Source organism: Antedon mediterranea, chromosome 8, assembly GCF_964355755.1.
Source record: "Antedon mediterranea chromosome 8, ecAntMedi1.1, whole genome shotgun sequence".
NCBI classification, from domain to species: Eukaryota; Metazoa; Echinodermata; class Crinoidea; order Comatulida; family Antedonidae; genus Antedon; species Antedon mediterranea.
This window is the reverse complement of record NC_092677.1, coordinates 27,667,394-27,687,529: the sequence shown is the minus strand read 5'-3', so window position 1 is coordinate 27,687,529 and position 20,136 is coordinate 27,667,394. Positions and strand designations below refer to the sequence as shown.

The following is a 20,136-nucleotide window of genomic DNA, read 5'->3' as shown; positions in this document are numbered from 1 at the left end:
AATAAATGTCGTGTAGTCTGTGTAGTCTAGGAATGAAATAGTGACCACTACTGGTGATAGTGATGATAATGCAAATACAAAATATCAATTTTAGTTAATCATTAATTATTATCATAACGTTCTTTAATTCAATGCACCTCTAATACAGATCAAAGTCTAATTCATCAATCCTCATCTTTCAGTCTTCCATATTTGTGACATTTCGAAATGTTAATTCGGCCTCCAATGCTCCTACGGACGTGAAGATAGAACTTTTAATCCCACAGGATAACCATAAGCCTCAATAGTTATTGAGTCGATCCTATTCTACCAATCAGTGTGTTAATCTTGATTCCCACTATGACGCGCAAATACGTAGCGCAACGCACGCGAGTTACCAATGTGACAACAGTTAAACGCAGACAAATCTAGCTCGTGATTGGTAAAATTACTTATTGTGCTTACGACGTCCTTGCGTTGCGTGTCCTCGTGAGATTGGATTGTGTGCTAACCAAACGCCAAACCACCTTCTCATAATCTTCGTTACATTCAGTTGTTAGCTGATATTTCTTTCTTTTTATCAAGATTCAAGTGTATAATTATGTGTTTCATAAATTCATTATCACTATTAGGTCTAGTCATTAATCTTTCGGTTCACGCCCTATAGCTGTTTATGTTCCTGGTGGTTGTGTAATAGTTTCATTTTTTTTCAAATTAAAAAACACAATGTTAAATCATATGCAAACATTGACGGTTAAATACATAAAGATTTGATAAATAGCATTGACCTTTGACAACATCTTATCAAAAGGGCGTACGCCGCGCAATTGATGATAAAGACTATGACATGGTGGCGCTATTTCAAATATAAACAGGAATAGTTGTGCGCGTTACTCCTGTTACTAAGATACAGCGAAACGCGTTACTCTTGTTACTAAGATACAATGAAACGTGTTACTCTTGTTACTAAGATACAACGCAGTTTTTATTTGTACTGTACGGCGGACGTACGTTCATAGTAAGTAAAACAAAATAATGGTTTTAATAGTATTCATTTGGCGTGACGTAAATATTCTGTAAAATGTCCACATTTAACAATAAAGGTGAAAAAAGTAGTGGCTTTGTTTTATCAAACAAATTAGTCAACGAAACAAACGCATTACTACAAGAGGAAAATCGTTCTTTAAAATCTCAACTGGAATTGCTGAAAGAAAATTCTGATTTGAAATCAGCAACTTTGATTAGTGTTCTTGCAAGTTGGATGTCTGGAAAACGATTGAACATTTCTAGAGGTAAGTGATAATATCGAAAATCTGTGTATCACTATATTGCAGTATATATCAAAGCGCCGATTAATAATAACTAAGAAATAAAATGTTATAAATATCTTTTTATAGAAAATAATGGAGAAACATGTTGCAGTATTCCACAAAAGGAACTTTCTACAATTGTTTATGAAAATAAATCTAAACAATGCGCGCATGCAGTTGAAGGAATAACATGTGATTGTAGTATACCTATATTTAAAAACACTCAACCAATCAGAGAAACAAATCACAAATCACGTGATCAAACTGACAGATCTTACACAGAGACATTTCAGCCCAAAATACATTCTACTCCTAAGAAAAATATAATGAATGAGACCTCCTCAAGAAGTAGACTATCAGATGCATCTGCATTAACTGAAATGGAGTATATAGACAAGCGCCCTCTGACGAGAACTGATTTTAGTTTAGGCGCTTCCGCGGCGTCTTTAAGTCAAGGTACTCAAGAAGAAAGAGAATTAAAGTTGAGAATAATTGGTGAGATAGCTTTCCAACTCGATCGTCGAATAGTCTCCTACATTTTCAGAATGACTGACCAAAAAAACAGTAAAAGACGTTTCTACGGTTACACATTACTTACTATGACAACGATGATAGATGTTGAAAGTGCTGGTGATTTATCAATGCGTCAACATTTCATAGACAAACTTCGAAAAGTGGTTACATTTTTAAGTCCGCTAGGTTTCGACATCGAATATCATCCTTCTCGCTTAGTTGCAATTGTTAACAAATTTGGACGACTCAATATTATGAACAGAACTGCGGAGACGACAGAGCCTTACCTAGAGGAGGCGTGCTTTAATGCGTTATTAGATGATCTCCAACTCGAGCAAACCGAACGTTTTGATATGTTGATATTGCTGACCAGCCTAAAAGCAATGTCGAGGATCGATGGTTTTCAGTTATTTCTATTTTAATGGGTTACATCATTTTAAGGCCTATACAAAACGTAACAATAAACGTCTCGCTTAATACACAGTTTGCGTAGATTTTTCTGTTTATTTTTGTAAGATGTGTCAGTATTATCATATCAACAATACATTTAACAAGGCCAACAGCCATAAGTCACGTGCAAAAACGCATAGTGATACCGGACCGACAGACAGACCGACAGACCGACATAGTGAACTATAGAGTCGCGTCCACGCGACTAAAAACTGTTTTCATGTTTTTTTTCCTTTGTGATAATATTTTTTTTTCTAAAGGGTCTTACGACTACAGACAATTACTTGTCTCTGTAAAATCCCTGTAATGTAATTTGTTATATTGCTGAATAAATGTGAATTAAAACAAATACAATATACACCCTTCTGTTAATTCCGGGATTGCATTTGGTCGATTCACAGTTCTTTTACCGAGGCTGCGAATAGCTCGCTATTGAAATATGCAAAAATCATCTTGAAATAACCGTATGGAAAAGAGACTCGCGGTGCAAAAGTTCAAATTATCCAAAACAGCATGAACGCTAAATCTGAAATAAAACTCACACCGTGTCTCCTTACAATGTATATATCCACAAAACACATACAACACACAAATGATAAATGTATATAAAGTTTATTGCTAATTTTAAATCGCACCGTTTATAATTACAATAAATACGGATAGTTTTTATATTAATATAATTAATTGTTAATTTGAGCACATTTTGGCCATTAGTTTTGAATGATGTTTGAAATTGATCTGTAAACAAAAATGTTTGTTGCAGCGATGTGCGCGTGCAAAACATGCATTTTACGCGCGCCTACAATTTGCTTAAAATTATATAAAATCAATGGACACAAAACAAAACTAAACATTATCACTATTTGTCACCTAATACAAAATGATCACTTGTGTTCAATTTATAAAATAAGTATACCTTTTATTGAAAACACATTGATTACATTGAGTATTGGTCATTTGTTTGGTCTCAAACAATAACATGAATTTACATTTTAGGCCTCATTATCTCTACATGACACTATTCTGTTAAAAAATAAAATACAATGGTCGTCTTTAAAGCTACACAAAGACTATTAATTTTCACTCATCATAAGGCTTCGCAAAGGTCCGAATTCTGTCTGTGTTCATCATCATCATCTATCTACTACGAGAAAAAGATGTAAAGAAAAACATTTCGAATGTAATTGTAAATGATGTGTTGTTGAATGTTTCTGCGTCCATGTATCGTATCTGTGTTCTGGATTCAACGCGTACAAGATATATACGCATTGAAACACCAAACGCATAACGCGCACAGTTAATACACGAGACACATTCATGGAAAATAGAACGACTAAGCCATAATCAATTCGACTTGGTGTACTTTCCGCCGATTGCCGAAAACACTTATGACGTAGCGAACACTGGTGCATGCCCACAAACATATCGATGTCATGATAGCTTGTGCATCTATAACAATTCTGAAATTCCAATCATGGGGCGCATGCGCAAAATGTCCGTGACGCCATTGTAATCACTAGTATTACCCGGCGTCACGCAATCGAAAAATCAATAATAATGTTTGAGAAACTGAAGAAAAATGATTAAAATACGTAATGATGACGTAACGTTGTTTATTTTATCGACTGCCAGTGCCATAATTAGCACCTCCTGCCTTTCTTACTTCTTCCTCAATTCTTCCTAAGTTCAAATCATGTTTAGTATCAACTAGGAACTCTTTAGCAAAAATCTAAAACAAATAATTTAAAACAAATTATTAACAAATACCCTTCTAATTTATAATTGGATTAAAAGATTATAACGCACTAAACAATTCAAATATCATAGGTAGGCCTGAATCTGCCGGGGCAACTTACCGATACTACTTTCTTTACAGTGGCTTTATCTGTACTGGTCTTAGCCTTCTTCAATGCCCCAACATCGGGTCCTATCCACGTGATAAATGCAAACTTTGCTCGCTTGCTCATCTCGTCTCCAGTTTCTAGTCTAATATATATAAATGCCCTCTCGTCATCTGAAAAAACAAAATTATTAAATTGTTTAAAACTAGAGTAGACACAGTCTCTCTCTCTATTACGGTATAGTATTAGCATTAGAAATTAGTATTAAAATGCAAAAACAACTAGCGTCTCATAGAAAACACGCGCGCGTAGCGTTTTATCATGTTATTCACGCGCATTTGCTTTTAACGCGCGCGTCAAATTACGCACAACTGCTTGGTAACATGGAACGCGTTGCAATATAATTATTATCTTTATTATTTGTATGGTCCTGACAAGCCATGACCTACGATTACTCTCCCAATAGGGGTTTTGGGTTCAATTTCAAATAAGAATTTCAAATAAGAATTTAGGAATTAGGACTTGGGTGGATATATAATGGAAAGAACAGTTCCTTGTATTTTAGTAGTGGCTAACATGATTACCATGTAAAAATACCCAGCACACACAGCATGTATACGTGACATTTGGTTTAATCGAGTACACAGATATACTTTGAATTACATTTAAAGCGCCACTGAAAATATTCCTGAAACTTATTGTCTGTAGGCCTATATGTAGTAGTAGTAGAGCAGATTCTAATCCAGTAGGCCTATGAATGTAATAAATCACGTTGAGTACCAAATATGGAATTTAGAACAGCATATTTGAACAATAATTATCGAAATGTACAGTTGTTTTCCAACAAGAACAAATCACCACATAATAAAATAATAAAAACCACATTAATTAATCAAGACATTGTTGGTTTCTGTCAGCCGTAACCACCTCTATTGCTACAAACCCCGGAAGTAAAGATACCGGAACTAAAGTAAACCGTAGCTCGTATAACGACTTGCATACCATACCCTAATATGGAATATGACAAGGCGTGTTGCTAACCAATCAACATCTATTACCACTTAATATTTTATGATTTTATTCTTTCAACAGCTCAAGGAAAAATGTCTGAAACATGATCAATCTGAACAAAAGCCAAAATCTGTAGACCATTTTTGTGCCACGACAGTATGGTCAATTAATTAAATACTTTCACAATTTATTATGCTAAAATGTATCATTAAAAAGCTCATTATATTAAAAGTAAAAGCTATTTTGGCAATTTGGTAATCAATATCTTTCGCTTTTATCATGTAACAGCGATCAGGCGATGACAAAGTATAGGCCTAGGCTGTATAATCCTCTACACAGTTTATCACTACTCACTCGTAAAACACATAAAAGATTTTATACAGTCAGGTTGTTAAATTTTATGTAATATTTAGACCACAAACTATTGTTGTTCATGAGTTAAATTTGAATTATTTTCTTTCTGTTGTTTGACAATTAAAATGAAGCCCATAATCAAGATTCATCAGATTTAATACGCGCGCGTGAACTTGTTGTTTGTCGGGCGTCTGGTGACGTCATTCACAAAAGGAAACTCACGTCATCAATGCATAGAGGCTTATTCATACAATACAATCACAATAAATACCATTAAAATGGGATCTACATTACCTAACAAAAAACGGCTGTTTCACAATTAGAAACTATTGAATGAACCGTGCCTTTAAACAATGCTGCTGCGCCTAACAAACGGGTGTGAACAATGATTCAAGGTTTGCTGCGTTGATGGTCTCTTTCATTATATCATTCATTCATTTCACAATCACACTATAGGCCTACTATTTAAATTGATGCTTTATAGGCCTATATATATAGTACATTATATCATCGAATTTGACTTAATATTGACTTTTACAATTTGTAATACGATAATAATAATGTATTTTATTAACAATTATAATATGAAATCTTCACTACAGGTGTAACAAGACGAAAAGGGTAGAAAGAGAGATTGATCGTCGACATGACAACGAGGAGATAATTGCTACCTATTCAGAGGGTACGTAACCCTGGTTGCGAGGGGGTTAGCAATTGCAAGAGGCTGATTGAAGGACTTTGAATTTATATACTTAAAGAAATAAGTAAACAACATTCACACATTTCAATTGTAAAAGATAAAAAAGAGCACTGGACAATAGGCCGAATGATTACTTTATGTCTGTAAATGTGTTGAATTCTAGGAACTTGTGATAGCATGGATGGAGTAAATTACTCCATGGTGATATGTTATCAATTTAATTAATAAGATCATATTTATACAGAGGGTGTAATTTCGAATCAGTAAGGATGAAATCTAGTCAATTTGAAAACTATATTATTTCAATATTATTATAACATAATACTGTAATGGTAAATGGTTGGAAACATGCAACATACCTGTTAATTGGTTGAAACACTCTTCAATGTCAGTACCAGTTCCGGACACACCAATTTCCTTTTCATTATATCTACATATAAGCCTGGAATAAAAAGAAACTATAAGTACTGTATGTTCGTACGTTTTTTAATGTAAACAATGTATATATTATATAAATAGTTTAATTATATAGTGATAAGATAGTATTTACAAGCCAGTTGTACCGGGTTCAATAGTACATCCGTCAGTTTAATTACAGGGCGTAACAACCGGCGGTACATTATAAAACAACACAATCTTCAAAATTATCATCATTAAATTGAATAATTTTGTCAGTTTAAGTCGAATACATTACATTAAATGACAGTACAGTTTTATTTATTGTATTTGAGGTGGGGTTGCTTACTACCGGTACAGGTACTAAAATAACGAAAGCAGGTGCAATATGTCAACTTAAGTACACACCAATCCAACGGTATCTAGTATCTAATTCTATCTACAGATAGTGAATTAAAACCCGGAATTTAAAACGTTAAAAGAGCGTTACTCACCATGTTGTTTCTGTATCATCCGCTCTAACATCTTCGTATGCGGTACAAACCTCTTCTTTATTTAAAGTACTCATGTTTGAATGTAATTTCAGCGAATACCGGCGAATTTCTACTACGTCCACAGAACTGAACTGTTGCTTTTGTAAAACCAATAACGATTGTTCGTTCGGTCGAATGGAAACGATTGAAGCGAACCATGACCTTTGCCCTGACAACGTTGTAACATCTACCGAAACCTTGTAAAACTGTTACGTCACTCATGTTCCGCGTTATCAAGGTATGAATATTCAACACGTCTATAAGCGATAACCATATTTAGAAGTAAATGACCCAAAGACAGTTTCCGGTTGCGGAAGAGGAGTGAGCCGACCAAGGAAACAGAGAACAAACCTGTTTTAAAGATGATGTCTTCTCTTACATTCAATTTTAAACAGGACCGACAATACATGTATTTATTAGCACGGTGCGTTTTTAGAAACGTAAATTTATCTTCAAGATAATGATATCCATGTATAGACATTACAAAATTGCCAGACTGGCTAGTAATGTTGTTTTATAGGAGTCGTATGTTTCCGAAAGAGGGTGTGGTTACAATATTAAGAATTACTGTTAGTATCAAAGACATTTCACAAAATTACCCCATTTTCCAAATAAACTATAAAATAACAATGTATCTAGGCCTATCTTTTTATTTTAAAGAATGTAATAGATATTACAGTACAAAATCATATTATTGATAAGACAACAATACATTTTGATTGGTAAGCCTAAAGACATTGAAATTCGAAATAAATTTGGCTTTCTCCACAAAAGAGAAAGAATAAATCATTTAATTGTGACAAATATGCACACGCGCGCTATATATAACTTCTCGATATTAGGTATCATTGATGAACAATACGACGGTAGTTTTGCAAGTAAAATAAATTAATGAGAGGAATAGTTCTGTTGTTATGGCAATAAACAATTTGAAAATCACGTGAAATAATTTGTTAGATGATTAGAATACTGAGGTACGCGTAATTTTTGCGCGCCCGCTCTGCACGCAAACGTCCTAGCAACAATCGCGCGTGTATTCCAAAGTTTGTTGTGAAAAGTTCTAAACTCAATCTTCTTGGGCACAACGTCTTTCACATTTAGGTAGGCTTAAAATGGGCTTAAGTATTCAATAAAAAAAATTGGGATAAAATTCAAAATCAAAAATGTGTGATAGTGATTCAGCAGCGATCGTTATTGATAATGGAAGTGGAATGATCAAGGCAGGGTTTGCTGGAGATGACAGTCCAAGAGCAATCTTCCCAGCAATCGTAGGTCGACCACGACATCGCAGTGTTATGGTCGGTGTTGGTACCAAGGATGCATACGTAGGTGATGAAGCGCAAAGCAAAAGAGGCATGCTTACAATGAAGGTACAACACATCTTGTAGTAATAAATATTAATTAAGCCAGGCCTAGGCTAGGCCTAGATAGAATTTAGAATCTTTAAAAGATTGCCATGCTTTTTAGTCGCATGGACGCGACTCTATAGTTCACTATGTCGGTCGGTCGGTCTGTCTGTCGGTCCGGTATCACTATGCGTTTTAGCACGCGACTTATGGCTATTGGCCTTGTTCTTAATCCCATAACTGTTTTCACATGTTTGCATATTTTGGTTTTTATTTGCTCAACAGTATCCAATTGAACATGGAATCGTTACAAACTGGGATGATATGGAGCGTGTATGGAAGCACGTGTTCAACAACGAACTCAGAGTTGCGCCTGAAGAGCATAACGTCTTATTAACTGAGGCACCACTCAATCCGAAAGCAAACCGTGAAAAAATGACGCAGGTATTGAAAAGTTTGTAATAATATTTGTGACGGTACCGGTATTGAAATAAAATATACATAAATAGCTTACATTTAAAAGCTAAACCATTTTTCTTTTCATCATATTACATGTAATGAATTAAACATCATATATACTTTTCTTGATTTCACGTAACATAGATAATGTTTGAGACATTTAACACACCAAACATGTACGTAGGTATCCAGGCCGTGTTAGCTTTATATGCGTCAGGAAGAACGACCGGAATCGTTCTCGACTCCGGTGACGGTGTCTCCCACACCGTACCCATTTATGAGGGATACGCTCTTCCTCATGCTATCTTGAGGCTAGATCTTGCAGGCAGAGATCTCACGGAGTATATGATGAAAATCTTGACAGAAAGAGGATATTCATTTACAACAACAGGTAACAGGATTTTCACCAACTTTTACAAATAAACAAGTTGTCTATTCCTATGGGCGTAAGGGGCGCTATCACTTCTTTATCCGTGAATTTGTTATTTTCTTACTTTTAGCCGAAAGAGAAATCGTAAAGGATATAAAAGAAAAATTGTGTTACGTCGCAAAAAATTTCGACACGGAAATGAACGGTAAAGTCAGCAAAATTGAGAAAACGTACGAACTACCTGATGGACAGGTGATAACGGTTGGTAACGAACGATTCAGATGTCCAGAAGTATTTTTTGATCCGCCGATGCTCGGTAAGTACACCTCATGACTTTGTAAGTAGGCCTTGACCGTTTAAATACAATTTTTTTTCAAGTTAAGCACATTATTTTTAAAATAAAAATAAGTTACTTGTGATTTGACATTACTCTTTAGGTCTGGAAGCGGTCGGCTTACACCAGACATCTTACAACTCAATTATGAAGTGTGACATCGATATCCGAAAAGATCTTTACGCGAACGTCTGCCAATCAGGAGGAAGCTCTATGTTTGAAGGAATGCCAGAACGTATGGAGAAAGAATTACAAAAGTTGGCGCCCAGTACAATGAAAGTTAAAGTCGTTGCGCCACCCGAGCGAAAGTTCTCGGTCTGGATCGGCGGATCGATCTTGTCGTCGCTGTCGTCATTCGATTCGATGTGGATCACAAAAGCGGAATACGACGAAACGGGTCCGGAAGTCGTTCATAGAAAATGCTTCTAAAATGTAAAAATGTACTAAACACTAACAATCTTGCTGCGAATTGTAAAATCTTAACATTATATTTTAACTTTATTTATTATGTCATAACAACATTTTGTAATTAAAAGAATAAAAGTGTATATATGTAACGTATGTAAATGATACTGAAATGTATTTACTTGAAGCAGCAAAGAACTCTCTATGCGCGCTTGAATGTTCTCTTTATCATCTTCACAATGTTGCATACACAAACAAGGAATAACCGGCTACATTTGATATGATCACCACGCAAGCCCGTAGCCAGGGGGTTCGTAGGGTTCGATAGAACCCCTTTTTTCTACTGGAGCCCAACAGCAAACGTGATAGTAAATTGGCCTAACTTATAGCAAATTATTTTCATCTACTAAGTAGGCCTAAACATATCTTGTCTTCAGTTGCTTATAGGCTTGTACTCCGATTTTTACAGGCTTGCCACGGTTTACTTTCATCTGACGGTAACAGTTGAGTTAACCACAGAAACCCACGTTCACGTACCACCATACTAATTGGAAAATGTGACCAACATTAGTCTCCGATATTTCCTATTCGTAGAGCCACGTTTCCGCTTTGTAAAAAGGTAGAAAGTTACTTTCTGGAGCCACTGTGTAATAGGTCATCACGACTTACATACAACATGCAATAACATCACTGTAAATATTACATTGTATACCCTTTATTTCAATAAATTACAGAGGTGCTTTAGAAAATGTGGCATGCCTCTTATTTAATAAATGGTACAATATGTCCTTCTGAACCATGGAGAAAATATTTACTCCATGCTACTCCCGTCGTCTATGCCGGAATCCGATTATTTTTAAGCGCTCATCATAGAGCATGTCAGGATTCCGTACGTGATGACGTCACATTATGCGTCAGTGTCACGTGGCTGACGATAACAATAAACGTTATTAAACCTATAGGCTTAGTACAGTACGTTCGTCACCATTAGGTTATTACATAATCTTCACACAATATATATATTTTTTTTTTTAACTCAATCAATAATGTTTATTTAACTAATGTTGCCTTCAATTGCACCGGCGGTACAGACAACTTTATTTCAACTATCTTGCGAACAATAACGGTTTACAAGAATTGGGCGTACCAGAACGTCGGAACGCAACATAATTATGAAAACTAAATAACTGTATTATCTACATATAAATAAACATAATGTTTCAAGAAGTTTATTTCTTTTAAAAGGTAGTTCCCACTGGGAGGACGCACAGCTGTACACGCAACGTTGATTGGTCAAATTGCGTGCGCCATTTGCTTTACGCGTTCTAGTCACCACGCGCAATTATTATTATAACGATGCCAATCCACGAGGGCAAGTTTTACACTATACAATTTTAAGGATGGTAGGAAAAGTACACACTGCCAATAGAGTTATATATCAGTCCATACGTTCGGTCATAGGTCAAATATGCACATTTTAATAGTTCAATTTCCTGATAATAAGCATTATTTTTTGACATATTGCAAAAGGGTTGAGGTCAATTAAGCGCGCCATTTTCTACACAAAAAAAAGTTTCAGAACTTGAATACTTTAAAACTACTAACCCCGCTCCCACAAACTCCCTGAACTCAGCTCTGGTATACCGAGCATAATTTGTTTTGTGGAAATCTATTCTAAATTTTTTTTTTTTATCCAATTTAATGAAATTGTGCAGTATACAACATGCCGCAGCCAAGAGAGGAACATTTTGACATATAATATTTACAATCTCATTTACACTTGAGTAAAAAAGTTTTTCTTTTCTAATTTTTACGTTTTTTTTAAACTTCCAATATCGGGCACAAATGCATGTTTGATTCATAAAATTGTTTATTAAATATAATAATAAGGTACGCTTGGCATATTTGCAATGTTCTAAAAATATATATTCAACATGTTGAATGACATGAATTAAAGCTCTGTCCACACTAGTTTTACAAAAAAGCGGCCAAAAATGGTGGCGATATGACATCATCAATGTCCATATATGGGCACATTTTTTTTGTCACGTTATATTTGATAGTGTAAACAGAGCTTAAGAACATCAAAACACATAAGGGTCATGTAATAAACCCACAAATTTCAGCAAAAACGGAGTTTGTCAAGTTTTTCTATAACCTCTGCTATAGTGTAGAACAGTTGACAAAAATCAGAAAATGAGTTTGTAGAAATCTACACTAAACAATTTTTGTTTGAAAACTCGAGCAAAACTAGGAGTTTGCAAACAAAAATTAGGTAAAGCTTGCTAAGTGTAGACTAAGCTATATTTTCAAGTAAAGTATTTGGTAACAACAGTGTGTGAGCAACTACGCATTTTACCAGTAGGGTATGAAGATGTAGTCTGTAATCTGCAAGAGATGATTGTCAACATCACTGGTCATGCATATGTCTTTACGATTCTTAATCTTAAATAGATCGTTTCAATTACTTAATCTAATTATCTATAAACCACTTAAACATCATTGCAATGCGATAGTGGAACTTTTTTTTCTTTAAAAAATAATAGGCTTTGGATATAAGCCTATTATTGAACTTATGAATTCATTATAAATTCAATTGAATTTATAATATGTAAACTCCCTCCCTCCTGCGTATAAACTATGTGTTAAAACACAAGTACAAATAGATACATAATATACTGTACATATCTATAACATGTTTGAGACATATAGACTCTCTAATAAATTCACAGGAGTGTTGGTATTTAGTACCGACCTTCTGACCAATCATCAGTCTTCACTTTTGACTCTTACAACGTTTACAAACTACTGAAATTAAATCAAAGCCACAGTGTTGATTATTCCAGTTGGCAAGCAGAAAAAGATGAGATATGGTTGCAGCGAAAGCGTCAGGTTTCGGGGAAACTGAGACATGCCAGTGGCATCTTGTTTCAGATTCATTCTGATTGGACATTATTGTAAATACACACATGCACAAAATAAGTAACACTACTAGAAAATGGCAGACGCAGATTAAGACCTCCATATAACATGCATGTATGAAGGGCAACTTACCAGATTTATTAATTACTTTCATATTTTTTTACTATAAACATCAAATATACTTCTTTTATCTAAGTATGTCATGATCCGTACCTTTTTCACATTCATAGACAAACACAAAAAGAGAAACACTCCGCATTGAGGTTGGGAACATTTTTTCAGAGATCATTGTTTTCTCAAGGAACATAAGATGATCACAATGCAATGCACTGGATCTACCCTTGCAATAGGATCAATATGCAGTGATACTGTCCATTTCTTCACAAACAAAAAACTGTCCAAACTTGTTAGAAAAAAAGGTGTGACATGCCCAAATACGGTAGTGATATGACATCATCATGTTTATTTGTATGGGCACATCACATTTTTTTGTCACATAAAGTTTGATAGTGTAGACAGAGCTTAACTAAAACAACTGGACAAACATGGATTGTAAAACAACATTCTAATTTAGGATGGTGATTATACCTTACCAGTTCTTCATTAGCCTTCAATTCCAAAGCTGCTGAGGAATTCCTGGGTAGTTTTAAGGTCTTCTTTCTTTACTGTAGGCCTGGTGTTAGCTAATGATTTCCTAACATCATTCTAAGAAAAATAAAAATAGTCAAAATATTAACTAGAGGTAGATTGATGAGTGATTCAATATTCTTTTTGCATGATTATAGACATTTTTTGAATACTGTATTTGAAAAAGAAAACATACCATGGATACTGGAGGCTCAAAAAGCTTGTCTCCTGGAACATCTGTCCATTTCATTTCAAATGCTCCTTGGGATCCAGGAGAACAAGGCTCTAGTAGATCATCTACCATCACGTTTGGATCATCATGACTCGGACCACGAACCTACCAAATAAAAAGTGAGATATGCCGTCTTTGTTGTCATCTTCTCTTATTCTAAAATTAAAAGACTGTGGCTACAGTAATATAAAGTACTGTAAATTTGCATTTGCAACCATAAGTTGTGTAAACTTAAGTACTAGTCGACTATCCCACAACAAGATTATCTGAAAACAACAAACTCTGCCACAACCAGACTTCTCTTGAAGTCGTAAGATCACAAAAAATCTGTTTGTACCATTAAAAATACATTGTGAATAGTAGAATTTTGCAGAAAACCAAACAGTATATTATGCCAGTCCAAGAGAGAGTTGATTTTGTATTTGTTACAAAATAAACTGAATATTTGAAACTAACCCGCCTAAAGTGAGTTGCAGTTTGTATCTTTCGGACCGGCTGCATTAGCGCATCTCTTACAACAATACTAATATCAGCTCCAGAGTATCCGTCGCTGTCAATTCCTAATTGTTTGTAGTCATTTTCTATTAAAGTAGTTTTTGTTGGGCCCATATGAAGTTTAAACATGTGAGTTCTTGCTGGGGCTTCTGGCAATGGGATGTAAATCCTCTTTTCAAATCTGAAAGTCAAAAAGTAATAGAAGATTTAACAATTGCGTATGAAATGTTTAAAATAAGTGGAAATATATCAGAAATTATATATTTTGAATACTAAGCCTAATACTAAACTAAATTGTATATTATATTTTGTACAGCCTATATTTGTAAATAATGTATTTTATCATAATTTAAGAGGGCCCCTGAATATTAACTGGTTACCCTCTATAAATAAAGTTGAAATAAAAAATAAAATAAAGAATAAAATGTTTTTAAAAATTTGGAAATATGGATTGTAGATTTTTTTAATTTTATGATTTGAATCTGAATATTATTAACAGTGACTCAAAATTTAAAAATTGTTACCTTCTTCTGATAGCAGAATCTAAAACCCACGGAATGTTGGTGGCGCCGAGTACTAATATCCCGTCATTATTATTTCCAACACCTTGCATTTGAACCAAGAACTCCGTCTTGATACGCCTGGCTGACTCACTCTCGTTACTGCCGCGTTCACCGCACATTGAGTCAACCTCATCGATAAAAATAATTGATGGTTTGTGCTCACGAGCCAGATCAAATAACTGCCTTACTAATCTAAACAAATATAAAGTTTGAATGATTGTACATTAACAATAAAAATTGAAAAATACTATTAGTAGTCCTTTTCTCTAAAGCTCTGTCTACACTATCAAACTTTGTGTGACAAAAAATGTGATGTGCCCATATATGGACATGTCGTCATATCTTATATATATTATTTTTGTTGGTCACTCCTTTTGTTTCCTTTTTCTCCTCTTTTTGTATTTGTTATCATTCTCGTTTCTAAAGTGTTGAGGGCCTCATGCATGTCAGCCCTGGCTGTTTTGAGTCACCCTCATTAAACAAAGTTGAATAAAAAAAAAAAATCACTACCATATTTTGGCACATCACACTTTTTTTGTCAAAACTAGTTTGATAGTGTGGACAGAGCTTTACTCAAAGTAGTTCAAATATTGTTAATTAATATCATACTTCACTAGATGCTAGTAACTAAAACAGTAATTTTTCACAGAGTACTCTTTTAGAATTTGAGCATGCTTTAAGTAATTAAAACTGTTTTTAAGATGATTTTAAGAGGAAACCAACAATACATCCTACTATAAAAACCATTGAATAAACTTACTTTTCACTTTCTCCTAACCACTTGGATACAAGGTCAGACGATGACACAGAAAAGAACGTGGAATTATCAGCCTCCGTTGCAACAGCTTTTGCCAGGTAGGATTTGCCTGTGCCTGGAGGCTAAACAATAAACAAAATGTTAAACACTGTGTACAAAAGTTAAAAAGGAAGAGCTAAGTTGAAAATGCTTTACATCTATTTAATAAATTACTCCAGTGGTTCCTTACCCCAAATAATAAAATACCTCTCCATGGTTGCCGCTTGCCAGTGAAAAGATGGGGGAACTTAATAGGCAGTATGACGGCTTCTTTCAGGGCTTCCTTTGCAGCATCTAAGCCTGCTACATCTGACCATTTCACATCTGGTTTCTCTTGAACAATTGCACCTAGTTAGTAAAGTAGTAGTAGTAGATTATCATTTTTCAATTGAAAGTCCCTCAAATCACCCAAATCAGTGAAATAACCTGTTAGCCTCTATTGCCACTCTTTGGCACAATTAAGTTATTTGCTGTTGTTTGTTGTAAGTTTGTATTTGTGTTTTTTTTTATTAATAAATTAAAACAAAATATAAAATATATATTTAGATTCCCAAGTTCACATTTATCCCAACATCTTATTTAAAATGTATGCATCAGTTGTAGTTGCAATATCCTCCTGTACTTTGGCACCAATTACCTGGCTCAGGTAACAATACAGACTGCTGGTAGCAATATCCTCCTGTACTTTGGCACCAATTACCTGGCTCAGGTAACAATACAGACTGCTGGTAGCAATATCCTCCTGTACTTCGGCACCAATTACCTGGCTCAGGTAACAATACAGACTGCTGGTAGCAACTGCTATGCTTGAGCCAATAGAACCCTAAATACACTATGAAACTTTATGTGACAAAAAAATGTGCTGTCCCATATATGGACATGATGACGTCATATCACTACCAACTTTTAGGCATATCACTACCAACTTTTAGGCATATCACTACCAACTTTTAGGCATATCACACTTGTTTAGTCAAACTTGTTTGATAGTGTAGATAGAGCTTAATACTTGATATCAAATAATGGTACCTTCAAGTTGAGTATTTAATTTCTTGGTCTCTTGATCTTCATCGCTGTCACTACCACTGTCATTTTTCTTGCTTTTGTTATTTTTACTACTACTGAAAAATAACCAAAATAATAAATTATTTCAGTCTGAGTAATGTGGGTTTTTTTTGTAAATCACTTAAAGATGTATTGTCCCCCTGAAAAAATAAATCTGAACATTTTTTTTTTAATATTCCATTTTAATGCAACATAATAGTTATCCACTTTGACCAAAAATTGGATCGAAAAAAATGTATTTACCTAAAAAATGTAATTTAACACAAAAGATGTTCAAATTGGCTGGCAGCCAATGGATTTTTGGTTGAATTTAACCATTTATTTTGTCATTTTGTAAGTGAAAACATTTTTTTTTTCCTATGGAAGTGATTAACTTTATTAAAACTACCAAATAACATATTCAAAGTCCGATTTAATTACTCTTCATTTTTTATGCTTTTGGGGGACAATACATCTTTAAGCAATTCAGTTTTTAGTGTTGTTTTGTGGACAAAATAAAGTTATCTTATCTTATCTTAAAATGGACCTGAAATGGATTTTCGATTTTTTTCATTTTAGAATGATGTTTTGGGGGCTATTAGGTGTTGCTAGAATGTATATTGTTACAAAATATAAATTGGCCCTTTTCGGGAAAGCCCCATTTGAAAATCAAAAAAATTCGCGGGTGACGTCACTTTGCGAATATATTCCTATCCCTCCAATGGAAAATTTGCAGTTTTTTGGCTATAACTCTTGAAATCTATGGAGTACGGTATTTTCTAAAAAATGCTTGTGCATTTGCAGAAACGTATTTAGAATTTTTTTAGATAAAATTATTACCGTATAAACGGTTATTCATCGAGTAAATGACGATTTAAAATCTTAAAATCAACGGTTTTTTTCTGGCAATACCGAAGTTGGCCTGGCAACGTTGTCCGGGATACAGCTCCGTGCGCAATGATGCGTATCCATATTTTCCGTTCGTGTATTTTGTATATCTTTCGTAATTTATACTGTTAAAATTTGTTAGTTTCTTTAGTTTTTAGTTTAGCAGAATTAAATTAGTAATATGAGATGATAATTTATTTGTCACGAATCAGGCAGTTCGAAAACGAATTTTATTCATATTTTACTTTGGCTTGACAATGAGCGCAGCAAGTTGTTGATATCGCTTTGGTCCTTGGATACACATGAAACGGAGCCTTGCCGCATGATGTGGGTGGTGGATCGACTCCGCGCTCTGGATTGGGGGCCTAGAGGCCTAGTAAAGGTTTGGGAGGTAGGCCTTCTAAATTCGGGTTTTAGAACAAACGAAGTACATTTTAGGGACCTATATTTCAACAACATTAGATATTGAATAAATTAGTATTAGTGTCAACGCTTCGCGTATCTTTCCAGGCCGTCGATCATTCACACTGACTATCGGGCGGCATACACGCTCTCGATATCATCGTATGTATATGTGACGTCGTGAATATAGAGGCTTCCGACGGCCGTTGAAATAGAATATTGCAATGGCGTGAGTAATTTTCGCTAATTTACCATGGTATCTTAAAATTTCGTTTTTACTCAAAATACTATACATTTTGTTTTTATTTGTGTGTGTTTGTGTTAATTTGATACATTTAAATAACATGTGTGAATTTCTTGAAAATCGAAATTCCATTTCAGGTCCATTTTAAAGAAGATAATAATAAATAAAAATTGTAATGATGACCAAATGATGGATATAGTTTGACATACCTTCCTTTGCTTTCTGAGTCTTTCACCTTTTTCTTGCCTTGTTTCTTGGCAACATATTTTTTTAATTGTTCTGCTCGTTCTAAATATGAGTTACATTTCGCCCGGATGCTTTCTTTGGCTCTGTCTGAATGCGTTTCATCTGAAAATAATTGTAAAGAAAATAGCTACATCATTAATGCTCATTTTTTTGTAATGGAATTGGTATTAGTACATTTGAGCATAAAATTTAATGTTGTGTCTGAATAATTGGGCAAAATTTATGAATTGCATGTTGTTGCACCAACGCACATGACCTCGGGTCACACTTTGGGTTGACCCATTATTATATGAGGGTGTTTCACTACAATATGTTTGAAGAAGATTAACTACTCATTTAGAAATTACATTTTCTTTTTATAATAATTTTTAATTTAATCACACTTACATTTGATGCAATGTATAAAATACTCAACACCATGTTCATAAAGTCTAAGTGCTTCTTCGTAATTCTTGTCTTTGTCTTCCTGTGTTGCTTTTGTAATCAGGTCAATTGCTTTCTATATAAGAAAAAATAATATATGAAAATTAGTCACTGAAATTCATTTCTTACAAACAAAGAACATTTTAATTTATCACCACTGTTATCTCTTTCTCATAATATTTAATTCATTTTATATCCATAGAAAACATACTTTACTAGGCCTATTTTAACCCCAGAAAATTATTGAATGTTTCATTTAAATAAACACATACTAGGCCTATACTAACAGTACTACACTGGACTTAATCACAAATGTACAGTACAGTAGACATATAGCAATCAGGCCCTCTACTTGTATTACTTAGGGAGAGGAGAAATTAATTAAACTTTTTTTCCTCCGCCATGTAAAAACCTGGACATAGCCTAGGCCGACCTATTTATTTAGTTTTATGAAGCAACTACTAAACGCTCCACCACAAACGAAGGGTGATGTGATGCGGTGCGCGAATATATAAAAAATGAGTAGGGGCCTAGCCTAGGAGGGCCAGTAAATAGTTAAATCTAAAGTGATTTATTTACTGTTCTGAAAAAATAAAATATCTGTGAAACAAACAATATACCTGCATGCTATTACTACCGCTAGACATCTTGTTTTATAGCTAGGCATAGATTTTACGCCTTACTAATGCAAAATATACTGGATTGTTTTAACTTCCGAAAATTACTTCGGATGATGACGTCATGAGAAATGTAAACACATGACCTTTAGTTTCCCACCACCACACAATGAATCGTGATAGATGATATTATATTTCCTTAATTATTATATTTTTAAAAAGTTTTTGAAATTTAATAAATGTTAATTATTTTAATATTAATTTTTAAGTTAAACATATTAGCATTACAATTTTATTTATATTTAAAATATGATGCGTTTTACAAACAGTTTTCATACGTCGTCTGCTCATAATTCGTCGTGACCGTGAATCATGATTTCGGATTTATAAAATGTACCAAATTGGTAGTTCCGGTGTGTTCAGCCTTTCACGAAAGAGTATTACTTTTTCCTGATTGCCGCCCTCTATACTTTTCCGTAAAGTACCAGTTAAGTCTGAACTTGCGGTATTATTACAAACAAGTGTATACTATTCTTTCACATTTATACTTTGATAAATTACGTTTTTTGTGGTGTGATTTAAAGTTTTATTCAATTACCATAAAAAATTAATTATGATAAACAAATAGTTAGTCTG

At 34.2% G+C, this 20,136-nt stretch overlaps 4 protein-coding genes across 8 annotated transcripts; 2 read left to right on the top strand and 2 right to left on the bottom strand.

Moving 5' to 3' along the window:
• The first annotated feature begins 1,049 nt into the window (after positions 1–1,049).
• LOC140057256 (uncharacterized) lies at positions 1,050–2,431 on the top strand. Its single transcript, XM_072102827.1, has 2 exons — positions 1,050–1,271; positions 1,377–2,431. The coding sequence occupies exons 1-2, from the start codon at positions 1,061–1,063 to the stop codon at positions 2,222–2,224; spliced, it is 1,059 nt and encodes a 352-aa protein (XP_071958928.1). The 5' UTR covers positions 1,050–1,060; the 3' UTR covers positions 2,225–2,431.
• Positions 2,432–2,845: 414 nt separating this feature from the next.
• LOC140056289 (coactosin-like protein) lies at positions 2,846–7,223 on the bottom strand. Its single transcript, XM_072101613.1, has 4 exons — positions 7,049–7,223; positions 6,518–6,600; positions 4,109–4,266; positions 2,846–3,981 (listed from the first exon to the last, which is right to left on the bottom strand). Exons 1-4 carry the CDS (start codon positions 7,120–7,122, stop codon positions 3,871–3,873), a joined length of 426 nt encoding a protein of 141 aa, XP_071957714.1. The 5' UTR covers positions 7,123–7,223; the 3' UTR covers positions 2,846–3,870.
• A 926-nt stretch (positions 7,224–8,149) lies between these two features.
• Positions 8,150–10,145, top strand: LOC140057322 (actin, acrosomal process isoform-like). The gene is made up of 5 exons (XM_072102931.1): positions 8,150–8,457; positions 8,719–8,877; positions 9,037–9,283; positions 9,393–9,578; positions 9,700–10,145. Exons 1-5 carry the CDS (start codon positions 8,251–8,253, stop codon positions 10,023–10,025), a joined length of 1,125 nt encoding a protein of 374 aa, XP_071959032.1. The 5' UTR covers positions 8,150–8,250; the 3' UTR covers positions 10,026–10,145.
• On the bottom strand, positions 10,082–19,607 carry LOC140057321 (vacuolar protein sorting-associated protein 4-like). Of its 5 annotated transcripts, none has more exons than XM_072102927.1 (11): positions 19,504–19,607; positions 18,848–18,959; positions 18,424–18,562; positions 16,666–16,757; positions 15,827–15,984; positions 15,601–15,719; positions 14,802–15,032; positions 14,239–14,458; positions 13,747–13,887; positions 13,512–13,628; positions 10,082–12,809 (listed from the first exon to the last, which is right to left on the bottom strand). In XM_072102927.1, exons 1-10 carry the CDS (start codon positions 19,528–19,530, stop codon positions 13,527–13,529), a joined length of 1,341 nt encoding a protein of 446 aa, XP_071959028.1. In that variant the 5' UTR covers positions 19,531–19,607; the 3' UTR covers positions 10,082–12,809; positions 13,512–13,526. The 5 variants fall into 5 exon arrangements, with proteins under 5 accessions (XP_071959028.1, XP_071959030.1, XP_071959027.1 ...); XM_072102929.1 differs by having other exon boundaries at positions 10,082–12,806; XM_072102926.1 differs by having other exon boundaries at positions 13,517–13,628.
• Positions 19,608–20,136: the final 529 nt, after the last annotated feature.